The 17,393-nt window shown below is 38.3% G+C and overlaps 1 protein-coding gene across 1 annotated transcript in view; it reads left to right on the top strand.

Annotated features, from left to right (window-relative positions):
- Window positions 1-17,393, top strand: part of AMPH (amphiphysin) — a gene marked incomplete at both ends in the record, with an annotated part of 166,595 nt that overhangs the window by 120,298 nt on the left and 28,904 nt on the right. The window contains 8 exons of the mRNA XM_080338588.1: window positions 2,654-2,748; window positions 5,347-5,442; window positions 6,802-6,909; window positions 7,257-7,342; window positions 9,313-9,388; window positions 10,280-10,362; window positions 12,999-13,137; window positions 14,651-14,779. Of these exons, the coding sequence (XP_080194714.1) occupies window positions 2,654-2,748; window positions 5,347-5,442; window positions 6,802-6,909; window positions 7,257-7,342; window positions 9,313-9,388; window positions 10,280-10,362; window positions 12,999-13,137; window positions 14,651-14,779 (812 nt within the window). The remainder of the gene's footprint in view (window positions 1-2,653; window positions 2,749-5,346; window positions 5,443-6,801; window positions 6,910-7,256; window positions 7,343-9,312; window positions 9,389-10,279; window positions 10,363-12,998; window positions 13,138-14,650; window positions 14,780-17,393) is intronic.

Genomic DNA, 17,393 nt, shown 5'->3' with positions numbered 1-17,393 from the left:
TATGCCCACAGGCATGAAAAAGAATGAGAAGCCACCGGACTTATGCACTCATTTGGGGTGGTGCAGTACATCTAGTAAGGAAGAGGGGAGTGGAACAGGTGATCTTGTCCTGTAGAAATTTCAGACTGAAGCCTCTGACTGAAGAAGTCAAGTGCTGTAATGCCCACTTGCCTCATACTTCAGCTGGATTTAATTGATGTTCTTTATAGAAAAGTGGCAGAATGGAGGATTACCAGATTCTCAGAACTGAAAAAAATACAAAAGTTGGTGCAACTTTGATATGACTCAAGCACGGGATATTAAGTATCTCTCACTTATTCTTTTAAGCAGATAAATGACTGAGTCCTGTAGTACTTAAAAAAGAAAGTCTTCATAGGAAAAAGTGCTTTGACCAAGCCTGGTCTGTTTGCAAGCTGAGCTCGGGCCATAGGAAGGATTAGTGTGCTGGCCGCACGTCACAGGGACTGAGGTGATGGGTTTAGCGAGCAGTGTGCAGAAGGGCAAAAGTTCAGGTATCCAAAAGGATCAGACATGAGCAGGGATGCACAGGCCTTCCTGGTCTGTGCGCTCACCCTGAGTGGACAGAAGCAGCCTTCTCAAGCACAGTGATACAGTGCTGGTTTTGCCTTATCTCTTGAGTTTATTAATTTGTAGCGGCATTGAAGATTTTAAATTAGTCCCACCTGGAAAAATATGCAAAGATCATCTGTATTTTACTGTAATCTTGGCACATTCTCGGCAAAAAAAAAAAGCCCCTTCAGTCAGGAACCGTTTCTTGGCTAGTGATACATCATCCTAAGAATTAACCAAGAAGGAGGAAAGGAAGAAGTATATCTTAAGTTCTTGTGTTGTATCAATTCTCTGAGCTGAGCTCTGTCATGAAAAAGCACCTCAAGACAATACCTGAAGAGATCAAATATTCTGTTTTGACAGCCTTTGATTTAAGGGTGAAAACTTGTACCCTCTGAACACCAGGGTTTTCTTTGTGCTTGTTCTCCCCCTCTCCTGCACCATTCTGCCTCTTGAACCCAAAGTCTGAGAACAGCCATCTGCCTCCAGCTTTTTCAATATCTTTTCTTCCTATCCTTCTCATTTCATAGACCAGCATTTTTATATTAGGAAGTGTCCACTATTGCATTTATCTTCCCGCGGTGTCTCGAGTGTGTTTTGGAATGGTGGAATAGCTACTGACTAGGTCAAGTCTGCTCTTCTAGACATTCAAGTTTCAAATTAATTCTCTTCCACTCCTAAACATTTCTTTGTGCAGAAAACAGAAATATCAATGTTATTCCTAAATTCAGCCACTGAGCAGTTAAATCTGAAGATCACGCTAGAGATATTTTCAAGACAGCACAGATGTGCTGCAACAAACAGACTTTGGCTGGCGAAAAAAATGTGTTTTTTTAAAAAAAAAAAGTTAGTGCTAGGTAAAAAAATTGGCAGTGTTCAAATTTTGCAAAGAAGTTGAAATAAAGTTATCATTTAAAAATTACTGATTCTGAACTGACTCTTAGCATGTTAGGTGAGGGGTTTTTTTTCATTGGGTTCAAAGTCATATTCAACACATAATATGCTTGTGCTCCATTAAAATGGAAAGGCAAACTCCGATGTCTTCACTGAGGGCTGCAATTTATTCACTGGTGTCAAACTGCTCTCAGTGGAGATAGGTTTAGGCTTTTCTTGTGATATAGTTGAAGCCATCAGTAGTCCCCGTTCTTATTTCACCCATGGTAGCCAGAGCTCCAGAAGTGACTGATGCAGCTTGACTCAGCGCACTTCTCTGTAGACACCACTCTGCTGCAAGCGTAAATAAGATCTGAGCTCCACATACTTCTAAACCTGCTGGGTGAGCATACAAGATAATAATTCTTCACAAAACCAGGTCCATTAGGGCCAAAGTGCAGGCATCTTTTTTCTCTAGACACTGTCTCAGCTCTTGCCAGTCCTCTGCTTCATTATTTACATCTCTTCAGGTCACCATCATTATTGTGGGCACAAAAATAACAAGCTCAACCACTCTCACTTTACATATGAAAGCTCCCAAGGCTTAAATATCTTTGAAAACAAGGAGATGGAGAAATTCTGAGATACGTTCTGCCTATGTGAGACATACTCTCTTCTGGGGAACACTTTTGTTTAGCACAGACACCTTCTAGCTTTTCTCCTAAATCCATTTTTACAGACAGCAATTCCCATAAATCTCTGACACTTTAGCCATGTCACCCTGGAGATGCCTCTTCTTCTACATGGGTGGGCCTGGTACTCGCTATAGACAAGGCAGAAAACTGCTGGAAAAGCTGAGGATAAGCAAAGGTTTGATTGCCTTCTCAGTGGTATTCTTTCAATTGGGTCTTAAATGTCTTTTGTTGGGAGGACTACCCTTTAAGTTGTTATTCAGGTTCAGATATGTTTAGTTCAGAATAGAAAGTCGAATCTTTAATCTGATAGAAACCTTTCTCTTGTGTATAAATATGTGTTAATCCTTCTGTGATGGACACTTCTCATTAACCTGGGCAAACACAGAGGTTTTGTTTCAGCTCTTGAAAATTATACTCTAAACATGATGGAGTAGGTACATGTGGGTCAAAATAAAGATTTAGCAACTGTTCCATGTAGTTTGTCATTACATGTCCCTCTTTCTGTCACATTACAGGGATGCAAGATGCCTCAAAGAAGCTTACAGAGTCTCTTCATGAAGTGTACGAGCCAGATTGGTATGGACGAGAAGATGTGAAAATGATTGGAGAGGTAAGATGAGTAGATACAGGAAAGATGTATTTTGGCTGTAAATGGATTATCTGAGCTATTGAGAAGTGTACATCTAAAATTTCTCTTAATTCTTAATTGCACATTAAATCCTGTTTTGAGCAAAGAAATTATTTGTTTCGTGAAATGCACCTCCTGCTGACCAAACACCGCATTTGCAGTGTCTATTTTGTGAGCTTGCTGCTGTAAGCTCCCACTGAGGTCAGTGTCACTGTTAGCAGAATCAGTCCTGATAGCAACTGATTGTCAAGTTTGTACAAAGTATCTTACATACAGTTTCACAGTCGGGATTCTCAGTTCAACTGAATGTTGAAAATTATCAATCTGCTTATCCTTGTGTGCTGTATAACAACTGTTGAGCCAGTGGCACTAAGCAGGATACCTGATCAGACGCTTGCCTTTCTCTGACAAGAATATGGAATTTAAGGCCAAATTAGGCTGCAGGGCACTGTTCATTTTAGCCTTTCTGGGGTTCCTTCAGTGATTAGAGAGAAATAGGCTTTTCTAGAGGACATTGCAGGAGCTTAACTCTGAATTGCCTGCTTAGAGTAAACAGCCTTAATTCTGAAAGTCTGTCAGCAAGTGTGCTAGTGGTGACAAGGAAGTGTGAACTGTTATCACTGCAGCTTTTAACTACCTGGCATCCAGCGTGCAAGGCCTCCTGGATAATATAATTAACAAGAGACTGGAAGACAGAGCAGTCTTCCCAAATCTGCACACTGATTGCTTTTCTTCTCTGAGGCTGCCTTCCTTTACACTTCCCTGCTGCTGAAAGCATAAAGTGTTTCTGGTTTTGAAAGCACCCAGCTTCTAAACTGTGTAGGTTAATTTGCTATACCATTTATATTGCTTTATGTTAAACAGCTGGAATATCTCCTGCTGCATCTTGCTGTAGCACCTCACCTTGAATATGCAGGCTATTAGATTTTACACTAAGAAATTTGTAATTGTGTATGAAAGGACCAAAAGTTGGCTCTTAATCTCTATTAGATATAGGGGTAAATGTTAGATGTGTCTTCTTAATAAGAGACTCATGTGGGCATCATTACAAAATTTCTGCTCCTGATTTTTTCCCTATATAATCACAAATGTAGATTTATGCATCCCTCAACCTGGAGTTAAAGAAGAATGATATATTTGTGCAGTCCAAGATAGAAATTATCACTTCAAAAGGGATCCACCTAAATGACCTTACTGTGTGTGACAGGAAAGATGATGGCTTAGAGGACTCTTCAGCAATTTTTTTAGGCCATTTGCTTTTAGAAAACCTCCATTATTTTAATTTGTTCAAAATGTGTATCAGCAAGACGTAAAGGCAAATGCACAAGACTGGCAGTTGCTTTCTATAATCTAATGCTGTGCTGCTCTGTAGACCACCGTGATTAAATATTGTGTTAATAAATGAGGTATTTCTTTCAAGCATGATTAATAGGTTGTAATAATTCATTAGAGACTCTGTTAGGGTAGGAAATGAATGAACTTAATGCTGGCATCACACAGCATTTATAATATCCCCTATAGTAGCCTAGGATAAAACAAACACTAGGGAATAATTTTCCGAACTTGCTGGCAAGGATAACAACCCTATAGAGCAATATTCACTGCCTTTAGCTTCCCTGCCATCAATGGGGAGGGAGTTCTCTGTGATTTTTGAAATGTGCAAAGAAAAGGGGGATCAGGATGTTTAATGTGTGCTAATGCATTGTTCAGTTGAGAACCTGGGACCTCAAGCTCTATGTCTCTATGTAACAGGGTTCACTTCTGGCAAGGAATCTCATCCTGCTCCCCATAGGGTCCTTGTCACATCAGCTGCATTAATATCTTCTTAAAAAAACAGAAAAATAAAAGGGGTGTATCTTGGTAACTCTCCCAGAGCTGCAAAGGGGACTGAAGAAAAGCACTGCAGCTTCGGGGTGGATTTTGTTTATTTTGCCTTCTGATGTTGGAATGTTTCATATATGACGTCCCAGTTCTCTAGCAGTGGAGAGGTGAAGTTCTTGTCTGTGCATCGACCATTTCATCACATGTACCTCAATGGCACAAAAAGTATGGGATAGGGAGACCTTTCTCAGGGTAGGTCTCCACAGCATGCATTTCAAAAATGACCAAGGAAAACTAAGCTTACAAATCCATGTAATTGATGGGAAACCTGCTTATTTAAAAAAAAAAAAAAATTATTTACTTCTCTATTTTTAGTTGTACTTCTTTTCTCTGTAAGGAAGATTCTTCATCAGTGAATATACTTAAGCATAAGAACTAGGACAGCCTCAGATTGTTGACCCTCAGGCACTTGAAACCCTGAGGAAGACCTTGAATTCGTGACATCCTTATTTTCACATTGCAGTCACTGTATGAAAAAATGAAAACACAAACTAGTTATTAAGCTAAATCTTCTTTTGTTGTGAACTAAAACTTGCAATGTCAAGGTATTCCTTTTTATTTAGCTTATAAGTCCAATTTGATTAATTGACATAATGAACATTTTTAAACTTCAGGAGAATTGATCTTTACCGATTACATTTGTATTTCACATAGGTTTGAAGTGGAATTAAACTACTAAATGCATTTTTCTCTTTACAGAAATGTGATGAACTTTGGGAAGACTTCCATCAAAAACTGGTGGATGGGTCATTGTTGACCTTGGATACATATCTAGGACAATTTCCTGATATCAAAGTACAGTAATGATTTCCTATAAAGAACAATTTGTAAAATTACTGTTGAGTCATAAAATAAATAGAAAATGAGGCTACAAGCAAAGAAAAATAAAAAGTAGGGGGGAGATGGAATTCATTCTCTTCTGCAGTGTGAAAAATGTTGTTCTGTAAGTAAATCCCTGACATTAGGCTGCACTGATTTTTCCAAGTGAACAAAAATATTTTTCATGCAGTGGTACTTGAAAGTACATTAGCCTTCGTAGATAAAACTTTTATGTTTTTTTCCTACTCCTATTTTATTGTTCCTATTTGGTATGAGATAATTCTCACCAGCTTCAACAGGGACACATTAAGCTCGTCAGCTGCTAAAATGCCAGGCAAATTACAACATGAAAAGCAGGCCTTCTGCTGTTGGTTAGATGCACCTGTGGGTATCTAAATATCTTTCTTTTACTAAGCCATGGTTCCTGTCTTTTAATTAGTTAAAAAGGATTTTGTGATACACATCAGGAGGGACCATTATGCAGATTCTAGCCTCTCCCAAGTGCCTGCCTGGTGTACAGTCCAGGGAGATGGTTGCTAGATGAAATGTGTGGGGAAGGAATCATTACAGATGAGAGGTAGATACTTTTATATTTTAATGTGACAATATGGACATAGCTGGAAATTCTTTGTGATGGTTTATAATTGAGTCAGTGTAGTCCCTTTTGTCATTACATCAGGGACAAAAGAAAAAATAATTTAAAAAATCCCAACATTACTGATGTTCATTCTCAAACTTGTTTGTAAAACAAACAGTGCTTATGCTCTCTCAGAATGTGGAATTTGCATATAATATGTGGATTTGTAAAGTCAATATATATCGAAGGACTTTTTAATTTTAAAAGAATTATAGCACATAAATTAGAATACCTATTGTATGTTGAACTCAAGTTATCTTAGTTGTGTGTCAGAGCAACTGTACTGAGAAGTATATTTTAAGCATTTTTCCAGCTCAGGAAAAAAATGCATTAATTATTTATTAAATTTGGACACTGTATAGAAGGGAAAAAAAATGGTATTACTATGAGTTTAACAGGTCCGTTTATTCTAGAGAATCAGACAAGGCTTGCATAATATTGATATCTCATTTCTAAGGCCTGTAAGCCCTATACCCACAAAAACCCCTTCCAAGCCATCTGTAAACAGATTCCTTAGTTAAAATAAGGTGATTAGTTTGTCTGTTTTACCATGTCCATATTCCTGTATGATAGAGTAATTCAGCTATGAGCAGCAGATTAGGGAGAATAAAAACATCAAAAACTTAAATTGCAACATAGATAAAATAGCTTTTTAAAAAGTGCTATTTGTGCTGACTTTTGTTTGTACCCCTGTACAGACTCGCATTGCAAAACGAAGCAGGAAGCTAGTGGACTACGACAGTGCAAGACATCATCTAGAAGCCCTGCAGAGCTCAAAAAGAAAAGATGAAAGCAGAATTACCAAGGTAGCACAGTCAGAAGGATGCTGGCAGAAGACTGAGGGAGCTTGGGTGGCATTTGTTTTTGTACAGAGACAGAACATGAAACATAATATCTATTGAGTATTTGGGTTGAGTGTGGAGGGCACACTCAACTTATCTCATGAATGAGTCCCATTCAAGCCCCGACTTTCTCTCTTGATGAGACTGAGGGGACAGCAAGTCCTTTGTTGGCCTGCATGGTGTGGCACTGAGTCACATTCTTTGTTAATAAAAATTGTAAAATACTCACAAAAAAAAAAAAAGGACAAAAAAAACCAACCTGTGCTGTGTCATGTTGATTGCAGAAGTCTCTCAATTTAATTTTGTTTTAGGCAGAAGAAGAATTTCAAAAAGCACAGAAAGTATTTGAAGAGTTTAACACTGATTTACAAGAAGAGTTGCCATCTTTGTGGTCACGGTAAGCCTGGGCAGATAGTCTCTGGAAAACCCAAAGGGGGAGTCAGGAATGTAAGGCCTAAAAGAGGAGTAAGGAAAGGGAATCAGAGATTTTTTAATGAGCTGGTTGAAAATGGTTTGATAGCTCGTTGATCTCATCCATTATCTTTTTGAAATAATAAAGGGGAAAATGCCTGCAAATGATCCAGTATTATACTTACTGTAAGTGTATTTACGTTTATTTCTTCCAGTGTATCTTGGCACTTAAGATTCGTTCTCATATCTTCATTCTGAGGTACAAAAAGTTCTCCATTTTATGGGTAAAGAACTGTGTCAGAGCACAGAACAGCAGATCCTCACTACAATTCACTGCTTCCATAACCTTTCTCAGACACCTTGGTGGTAGATACCTGATTCTTTTAAAAAAAAAAAAAGAAAAAAAAAGCCACTTGTTAAAAAAAGGATCAATTTTTTCCGCTGTCGGAAGCAAGCACACAGAGCAGCCACATGCTTTTCTAGATTTACAATGGGTCTACTTACAGATCGTTTTTCTATAGAAGATACTGAAACAAAGAACGTTACAAATGTATAATGATTTTGTGGCAATTGTTGTTTCTAAGTTCCTGTAAGGTACTACTGAAGCAGTGGAAGAAGAGGGAAACAACTACTGACTATGGCTACATCAGAATACACATTTCCTACTTTTGCACTGACTATGTCTGTGATCTAAAAGCATTTGATGGCATAGATCATTCATTTGAGATGTTTAATCATGAGTTGTGTTTATACAGAAAATGCGGACAAAATTTAATGGGAGAACAAAAGCAGCAGAAAAATAAGCATCTCATTAGTGTACTATGTTCTTTAACAAATGACCGTCTGGAGTGGAAATGTGTTGTGAGTCACCAAATTACCTTTAGTTTTCTCTGCCTTCTGTTAAATAGAAGGTTTTTCTGCTGTGTTTCTGCCTATTTCAGTTGAAAAGCTTCTTAGCACTTCAAGATTTTTGTTTTATGGACTTACAAAAAGTAAAACTGCATATGAATGATTTAGAGAAAGAGTCCTTTTATTTCAGTATGTGTATTGCCCACTGAGGGAAAGGCAGATTTTAATTTGAACAATAGGTCTGATTTAGAAAGCAATTGCTTTCAGAGTCCTCTTTTTTTTTTAGTTATAATGTAACAATTCATCAGGAAGGAACTAATCCATCAAGTTGACATTTTACAGACTGATTCTTATGCCAAAGTTGATTTTTGTTAATAAATTCTGGAGAAATTACACAAGAAAGTTTTAAGTAGGAAAAAGAATAATTCAAAATATAAGAAAACACCTTCTGCTTTCAAACCGCACAAGTGGTATGTAATCATTCATCCCAGTCAAGCAGATTTTTAACTGCATGTGCAAAAGTGTCTGGTCTATATTAGAAATTATTTTCTCTTAGATACAAATGTGTGTATTTCAGGGCTGATTTCTTTAAGGAGGTCTGAGCATGAGACACCCACCCCCAGGCCGTACACTTTAAAGCTGCCTCCAGAAGCACCTGCATCACCTTGGTGCTGCTATAGCATCTCCGACACGGGCACTCGCAGTGACAAAGTGGTACCTCTCCCCTTTCCACCCACGGTTGCCTGCTGTCTGATGGTGCACAGGATGCCCAGTGCAACTTGCCTTCTGTGTGCTTTTGCCACAATCATGCTGATTATTTTCCAGTCTTCCCCTTCTCTAGAACAAGCTGAAGCCCCCCACTGTGGAGTAGTCTCAACTTGGTTCGTTCTGTGCGGTGTGAAATGTGGCGGTTCTTAACACAAACAGAAATAATCATGAAGGAGCTAATCTGAAATCCTGACACTCAATGCAATTATTTGCTTTGCTGAGAAAAATAGTCAACAATGCTGCTTGTAGTCTGGAAAGAAATTAATTAATTTGCCTTGGTGGCCCTCCCACCCCTACCTTTTATTCTCTTTTTTGCTTTCTTTGTGCCATCCTCTGTAGACGAGTTGGCTTCTATGTGAACACCTTCAAAAATGTATCCAGCCTCGAAGCCAAGTTTCACAAGGAAATAGCTTTAGTGAGTAAAAATGTATATCTCATGTATAATGGATTATGTGATATGCATAAAAGCAAGCAAATGTCTCGTAATGCAGCAGTATAAATCTAGCAGTGGCACACATGAGAATCTGCCCTAGATACAGATTTGCAATGTAACTTTTGTATTCTACTTGCCTTTTTGTATTCTCCTTAAGGGAAGGGTAGCCAGTACCATTTTGGATTGCAGTACATTATCAGTTGTAGCAATGAATTAAATTTCTATTTTGCTAACTTCTCCATTCCTTTTAGCATAATATTCCATTGAGTATTTTTCCCTGTCCAATTACTAAGCATCTCATTGCTTCAATCAGTACAAGAAAAACATGTTAAGCATTCCCTTCAAGACTGCTGTATACGTTGTCAGCAATGCAACTATATCTGTGACTGTTAGACAAATTGAACAGTTTCAGTGAGGATCTTTTGAATCTACCTTTCTAAGTGGTACTATCTAGTAACAGTAACCTACTAATAGGGACCAAGATTGTTTGAAAAACTTGCTTGACTGAAGTCTCACTTAAAGTTGGATTAGGTTTTTGAGGGGAAAACATGAATCTTCTTGGCTACCCATGTTGCTTTAAACTTTAGGCAACTTCCTTCATCAGAGATCAGGCAGCAGTCAGTCACACGTACAAACTTGTTCTCTGAAAACCAGCTTATTTTTTTTAAGAACTACTGGTTTTTGATTCTATAAATTTTGGTAGGATTCCACTTTGGCTTTGGATATACATGGCACTGAGTATTTTTTGGAAGGATCTATATGACATTTTAAAGTTATCAGATTATATATTATCAAGTTATCAGACCAGATTTATCACCTGTACTTTTAATCATGTGCTTCATTTGAACTCAGGCAAGTGTTTTGTTTTCTCAGCTATGTCACAAACTATATGAAGTGATGACGAAGCTGGGAGATCAGCACGCAGACAAGGCCTTCACCATTCAAGGGGCACCAAGGTGAATTTACTGCTTTTATTAATGAATTCCTTTGCAGTAGCCTTTGTGGGTTTCAGCATGTGTAGTAATCACCTACACTATGTGTAACTATTGCTGCACAACACAGTCACTGGGTCTTTTCATTCAGGATGGTAGATAAAGGTCCCTTGGATGAAGTTCTTCTCAATATAAGCAAAGTTGCAAAATTTCCTTCATCACCCACTTATTTTTCCTTTCAGAAAAAAGAATAAAGGCCAGATTCTCATCTGTTGCAATTTAGCCTAGTTCATTGTAGACTATTACACCAATTTGTACCACTTAAGTATATACCTCTGTTCTTAGGTGCTTAGTTTACAGCAATTTTGCTAACTCTCATGATTTTTTTTTTAAAGCCTTGAAATACTTAGATGTAGTTTTAGCTCCTAAAGGCATATGATTAGGTGAGAATCCCAGCCTTTGTAAGTCAGCTTTTATCTCTTCTGCTCATGGGGAAAAGTCAAGACATGTGATCTGAGAGTGCATCAGAAAAGCTGAAGTAAAAAGAATGTCACAAAATAACATCTTTTTAATGACTTCAAAGAGAAATCTTGTCTTAAATTAAAAACAAAAGCATAAGAAGTTTAAAATCAGATGGTGCTTTCTTAAGGTCAGTGGATACCCGTGCAGTATTTCTGATTTTTTGCTTGCAATAAATGTAGCCTTTCTGCCGTAATTTGATCTCTCGGTACTGTAATAGTGGTAGGCAGAAAGGGTTGAAATTATGAAACAGTGAGACTTATCAAAACATAATGAAATTCAGAGTGTATGCACAAATCCTGAATTTCCAGCCAATCCCAGCTCATCAAAAGCAATCAGAACAATGTTATAGCTATGGCTAATTTGCCCTCAAGCTGGACTCAGATTAGCAACGCTAAGGACTGACCAAACAACATAACATCTGCCACAAACATATGGCTCATATTTCTACATTGGTTTTGATCTCACTTTAGAAGAACAAAGAATGAAATATTGAACCCACTTTATTAAGAACATGTCCAAAATTTTTGTTTTGGATTAGTTCAGTGTTAATCCATGCTCATATATACTTACACACTGCCTCTGGACTTGCTAGCTCATGTATCACCACTTCTATCCCCTTTAGGATGGATGCACAAGCTGGACTATATTTCCATAAAGGATTTGTGAAATACTTTTATGCAATGAAAAATAATAACATGTTGGAAAACGTAAAGCAGATTTTGTAACAAACAGATATTTTATCCCCCTGTGTCTTCTAGACCATGTGCAACATGCACATACTCATTCAGACTGAGCTACTCATTCCATCAATGAGAGAAAAAAAATATTGCTGCAACTGAGTAGACATAGGTTAATGCGGTGTGATCTTATTAACTTATTTAAAAGTATTTTTTAAAATACATTCTTTTTTTGGTTACCATGTTACTCTATTTTGCTGTACTGTTCACAGAGCCTTGTGTGTTAATGTGGATAGATTTTGACTTCTATGATTAGTTATGGTGCTCTAAAAGACTACTCAGCAGTGAACCTTTGTATGATAAAACTGATTTTCTTTTTTAGATGCATGAGAAATAGATACAAGACAAGTACAGTATCTAATATTTCGTTTAAAGAACTGTATAAATGAAACATCTTAAATACTTGTGTGCTACTGAATATCCTGAAGGCAAATATTGTACCTGGGAGAGAAATTTCTTAATACCTGCTTATTTTTTTCTTTTTTTTTTTTTTTTTTTTAAATATTTCCACAGAAAGAGGTGGTGAGTGTGAGCTAAATCTGTCCTTTCCAAAGAACAAATTTTTCTTGTGTTAGCATTAAGAACATGTTTATGGTGTGGTCTCCTCAATCAGGTAGCGCTTTTTTTCTCCCTGAGGATGCGTAGGAGTTGCTCTTCTCTTACTGAGTACTGTGGTTGTTGAGTGCTGTAGTTTATAGCTTCCCTGAGTTGTAAGCTTTCAGCATTTCTAGGTAGCTGAATATGTCTCAGTGTTTGCACCAGGTCCTTTATTGGGAAGGGCAGATCCTTCCTCAGGACTTCATCAGATCTTTTCTTAGTATCAGCAGAGCTCTGTTGAAGTCACTTCACTACTGCTTGTTTATAGTTGTGGTCAGTTGTCCCTCTAAATAGCGATATGCTTATAATAATCTTGCTTGCATTTTATTTAATTGGGACATTTCTGAAATTGCTGAGCTTTTAAACTTGTTTGCATTATTCATTGTTATGCCTTCCCTTGGGATTTTTATCTTTAGAGACTTTTATTCTGTGTGAAATAGGACAATAATTCCATCTCATGTTTTATGATCATTACAGACTTCTTATACATGAAACATTATTTCAGATAGAGAATCCAAAAAAAATGCAGGTACTCTGTTTCCCCCAAGTTATACAGGTCAGGTAAAGAGATGTTCCAAAAATCAAGATCACTCAAAACTGAAACTTCCTTTGACAATGTAGATCGCTGAATTTTAATTTAGTTGAAGTTCTAGTCTTCATATAATCAGTTCATCTCCAGTGTGTACTGCATTTTGTGATCACTGGCAGTACATCAGGGATGCAGTTCAACTTTCGCATCAAATTGTCAAGGTAGTAAGTCAGCACGATATGTATGGTCCTCACTACTGCTGTGTTTCTGTCTAGTGATTCAGGTCCACTCCGCATTGCAAAAACACCATCACCGCCAGAGGAGGTCTCTCCCCTGCCCAGCCCTACTGCTAGTCCAAATCACATGCTGGCACCAGCATCTCCGGCACCAGCCCGGCCTAAGTCACCCACGCAGGTAAGCGGAAACCTGGCAGGAGAAACTGGCCTGTTGTGCAGTAAAACACAGCTGAGATTATGTATATGGTGGACTTTTCGTCTAGGCAGTGACTGAGAAATGACAGGGAGGCCACTGCCTCTGTTGCGCTCTGTTCTGTTCATTGGTTGTTCATCCCTGTATCACGAGCATGGGTGGAAAGTGGTTTTTATATAAGGGGGAGTGAAGATAATTAAAGGTGCCCAGTGAACTGGTAGGACTTGGTGTTGAAAAACCAAAACACTTCATTAAAAGTTGCATAGTGTTGAAGACCTGTATCCCAGTAGTAATTGTTTAAAAACCTATTTCTAAAACCTTCTAGTGAATTTCAGTACATTGTATGTTGCTACTCTTAATTCATCTTCAAATATATGTTTATCCTGGAAAAAAATTAGCCAGTGAATATCACTGGTGTGGCCAACATGGATTTCCCTCTAAACAGTAAATAATAGAGCTAGCTTAAATACCGCTGTGCTAATTATTGATAATTAAAGATTTGATGGTTGTTATTAACACCAAATTGAGAAATTTGATGCTGTTGGAGTCACTTTTATTCTCACCAGTATTGGTGAAATAAGAATCAGTTTCATGAGAGGCATCATCTGCAGTGTAAGGGTTGTACCTGATAGTTCACGCACGTATCAAACACAAGACTTGTGTTGATGCTCCTGATGTTTTCAGAATGGGGAACAGCTTCTGTGCTGATTGTTATTTCTATGGGGGAAACACATCAGAAGAAATTTAGTCTGGCATTTGATTATATGTGAGCACACTTGTTTTTTCTGGTGTCCTAAAACGTGACACCTCACTGCCTGAATATTCATCTCATACAAATCAGTTTAGTCTTACTGGTGCCAATGATGTTACGTCACTACACCACCTGAGGATTTTAATGGATTTTTTTTCTCTGTATTTTGACAGGTTGTTAAATTATGCAATAATATTTGGTATTATTCCAAGCAATTATTTTCTCTTAGTTATATGAATCTCTGGAGAGCAGGGGGAATTAGTAACCTAAGCACCTGTGAGGTGCTGTGGTTCCCAGAGATTATATGCTCTTAGCAATAACTAGGCTTTAAACAGGTGGGTAGGGACAAAATGCTGTTGCTAAATGGGAATGAATTTGAGAAGCCAAAAAGCTGCAGAGGCCTAGTTCTGTGCAGCATCATGCTTCCAAACATGCGTGGGAGAGAAAGTGTCTTGCACTGTGTGCCCATCACAGCAGAAGAAAATCAGCCGAGAAATGCCTTTGTATGAAATCTTAAATCTTAAGTTGGAATTAGTTTGAAACAGAGAGTTGCTTTGCTTTTGCCACAGTGCATATTTCAAGGCATTTGATGGTGAACAGCCAAACAGTCCCTTTCAGCCCATGGCTTTTTCCCACATTTACAGTGAAGCAGCAGAGATAAAAACCTAACACAAATTGTTTAGGCCTAGATTAGAGCTCTTTCTTTTATCCCTGAACTAGTCCGTGATATTTTTGTTGTCTGCCTAGCTGAGGAAAGGTCCGCCAGTCCCACCGCTGCCCAAGCTCACACCCACAAAGGAGTTGCAACAGGAGAACATCATTAACTTCTTTGATGACAACTTTGTCCCAGAAATCAACGTGACGACTCCATCACAGGTAAACTTCAAAGGGTGCTGTATGGGTCCAACTTGCAATCACCTTGAGTTCTCCAGGATCGTGGCCTTAACCCTGATCTCCATGGGAAGGGAGGAGGAAGGTGTAGGTAGAAGGCAGAAGCACAATCACCATTTTACATTATCTTGAGAGGGTCACACATATGATATTTTGTCTTTGAACTGCTCATGCATAATCACTCCAAAGGGCCAGCATTGCTAACATTTAGTAAAATTAGAGACTTCTTGAGAGGCCTGACTGAAAATATGATGAAACGCAGCTATGTTTGATATCTGACTGAATCCAGATTTCATTACAAGACAAGAGTTCATCTAGGATGCTTTTTTCTAATCCCAAGCATCTCAAGTGACACCTTACAGTGATCCTTGGTTATTACTGTTTCTTCCATCAAAATCATAAAAAGTATTTCCTAGAGGACATGCTATTTCATGTCTAAAATCAATGCTTTGCAGGTATTAAAGGCTGCTTCAGCTAGATTAATCATTCGCTTGGGTTTGACTCATAGAAACATTAGTTACACAGCAGAGAAGTGATCAAAATTACTTTTATCTCATTATTATGAAATTTTTAAAAATTGTATAAAACAAACATAAAAGCTAGAGTTCTGTAAAATGAATCTGTATAATTTGTATTCAGTTATTCAGCTTTTAAGCAGTTTTGGTAACTGGTGGTTGTTCAATAATGGACCCTTTCTATTATGGTAATTACAACTCTGAAATCTGAGCCTGTGTCTGATAGACTGGGGAGAAATATGCAGATCTGAAGCTAACACAGAATGTTTATGAGTTTTTGTTTTCATATGAATTATTGTTTTTTGTACTAATTCATTTGACAACACAGGAGAATTTAGTCACAGCAATGAAAACCAAAATTATTTTAGATAATTTGAATATATGATGTTTTGTTTTCTTGTGGAGGGGAGAAAAAGGCATTGCCATCCATAGGGATCTGTTTGGAAGAGAAAAGCATTATTTATAGTTAAGTCCTCACGCAATTAAAGAATTAATGGCATCTGCCAGTACGCGGCCACTGTTGGGCCCTCCTTCTGAAGGGAGATGGTGGGTCTGTTCCATCATTGTACCCTGACTTTGTGGGAGTATCACTGGCAGCATGAGCCTTGATATCAGTGGTAAGAGTCAGTGTAACCTATGCCACATGTGGCCCCATGCATTAAAAGCTGTACCCACCTAACCTTCACCTGTAAGACCAGCAAGGGAAGCAGAAATGGAACTGGTTTGCTTTTCCATTAAGAGCTGACACTGGAATGTGGCTTTAAATGAGTGTAAGTCACATTTCCAGAATCTTTACATCTTTTCTATGAGAGATTGGTATAAAACTGGGATGGTGTAATAAAGGTGGCGTACGCTCCTGAGAACTGGAATCTTTTCCTTGTCTCTCAAGGAAAAATTCATCTGGCAGTTCTGATGGCCCTGAAAGATTTCCTGTGCCTTTTCCACCCTTTATGCATACATACAGCCTTGCTTCTGCCACAACTGCCTTTTTCGAATGTGGCATTTATTCATGCTTCGTCTTGCTATGGTGGAATTAACACAGGATGACTGGCATGCCTTCCTTTCACAGCTTTGTCTCTTATTGAGGGATTTCCTGAGGTACCTGTTTCTCCTAAATCTCCATCTAACGTGATATCTTTTTATGCTGTATGTTTATTTGGGTCTTTGCTCCTGAAGTTGCAAGTGTTCCATTCATTTTGGTCTCAGGGTAACCAGTAATGGTAATTTTTGCAGTCACTGATCAGTACCCTGTAACTACAGGTACCTTAGCTGTCATCATGCGTGGCCTAAGTGAGATTCCCATTCATTTGTTTCAATTCTCATAAAAAACAGTTTCATTCTCTAACCTCACTGAAAGATAATTAACTTTTCCATCTACACCTGTTTGTGATTATATGCAACCTAATGCTGTGTTGTTTCATCAAGCTGTATGACCATATGAATACTAGTGCCTCAAAGGCGCATGTGATGATGTTTAAGTATAGTGTGTCATCTAAATACTAGTGTCAGACCACTTATCTGTCATCACCAGTGGCCAAAAGCAGAGGCCAAGGAAGAAGATAAAACAGGGGAGTTGGTACTCCTTACACTCCCATGTCTAGTCATCTTCCAGGCGCCAGCCATTTGTAGCTCAGGGACTTCTTCAACATGTTCTCTACATATTTAGTAATCCTGAACAGACTGCTTTGCCACAAATTTGTTCTATCTTTCGGCACGTGTAATTTTTTTTGCATTCAAGCTACCTGATGGCAAGGAGGTCCCCAGCTGAACTCTGTGCCATATGGGCCACCACCACCTTTTCTTTATTCTGCATCTGCCCTCACCAGATTCACTGCCACCTGTCTTCCTGCTTTGGAGGAGTCATGAAGCAGGCAAACCCCACTGCGTCTCATGCCATTGTAGACCCCGCTAACATCCCCACTTGCACTTCTCTTCCAGACTGAGGAGTTCAAGGCTACTCTGTCATCTTTCCATAACTTAGAGAAGCTATGTCAACCATGTTTTCAGGTGACATGGAGAGGTCAGATGACTTGTGGAATACGGAAGCCATTAGTTACCTGCATTTGAACATTTGTTTATCAATA

The sequence above is a fragment of the Nesoenas mayeri genome (assembly GCF_963082525.1).
Source record: "Nesoenas mayeri genome assembly, chromosome: 2".
NCBI lineage: Eukaryota > Metazoa > Chordata > Aves > Columbiformes > Columbidae > Nesoenas > Nesoenas mayeri.
Note: the sequence above shows the minus strand (reverse complement) of the source record. Positions and strands in the feature narration are given on the sequence as shown.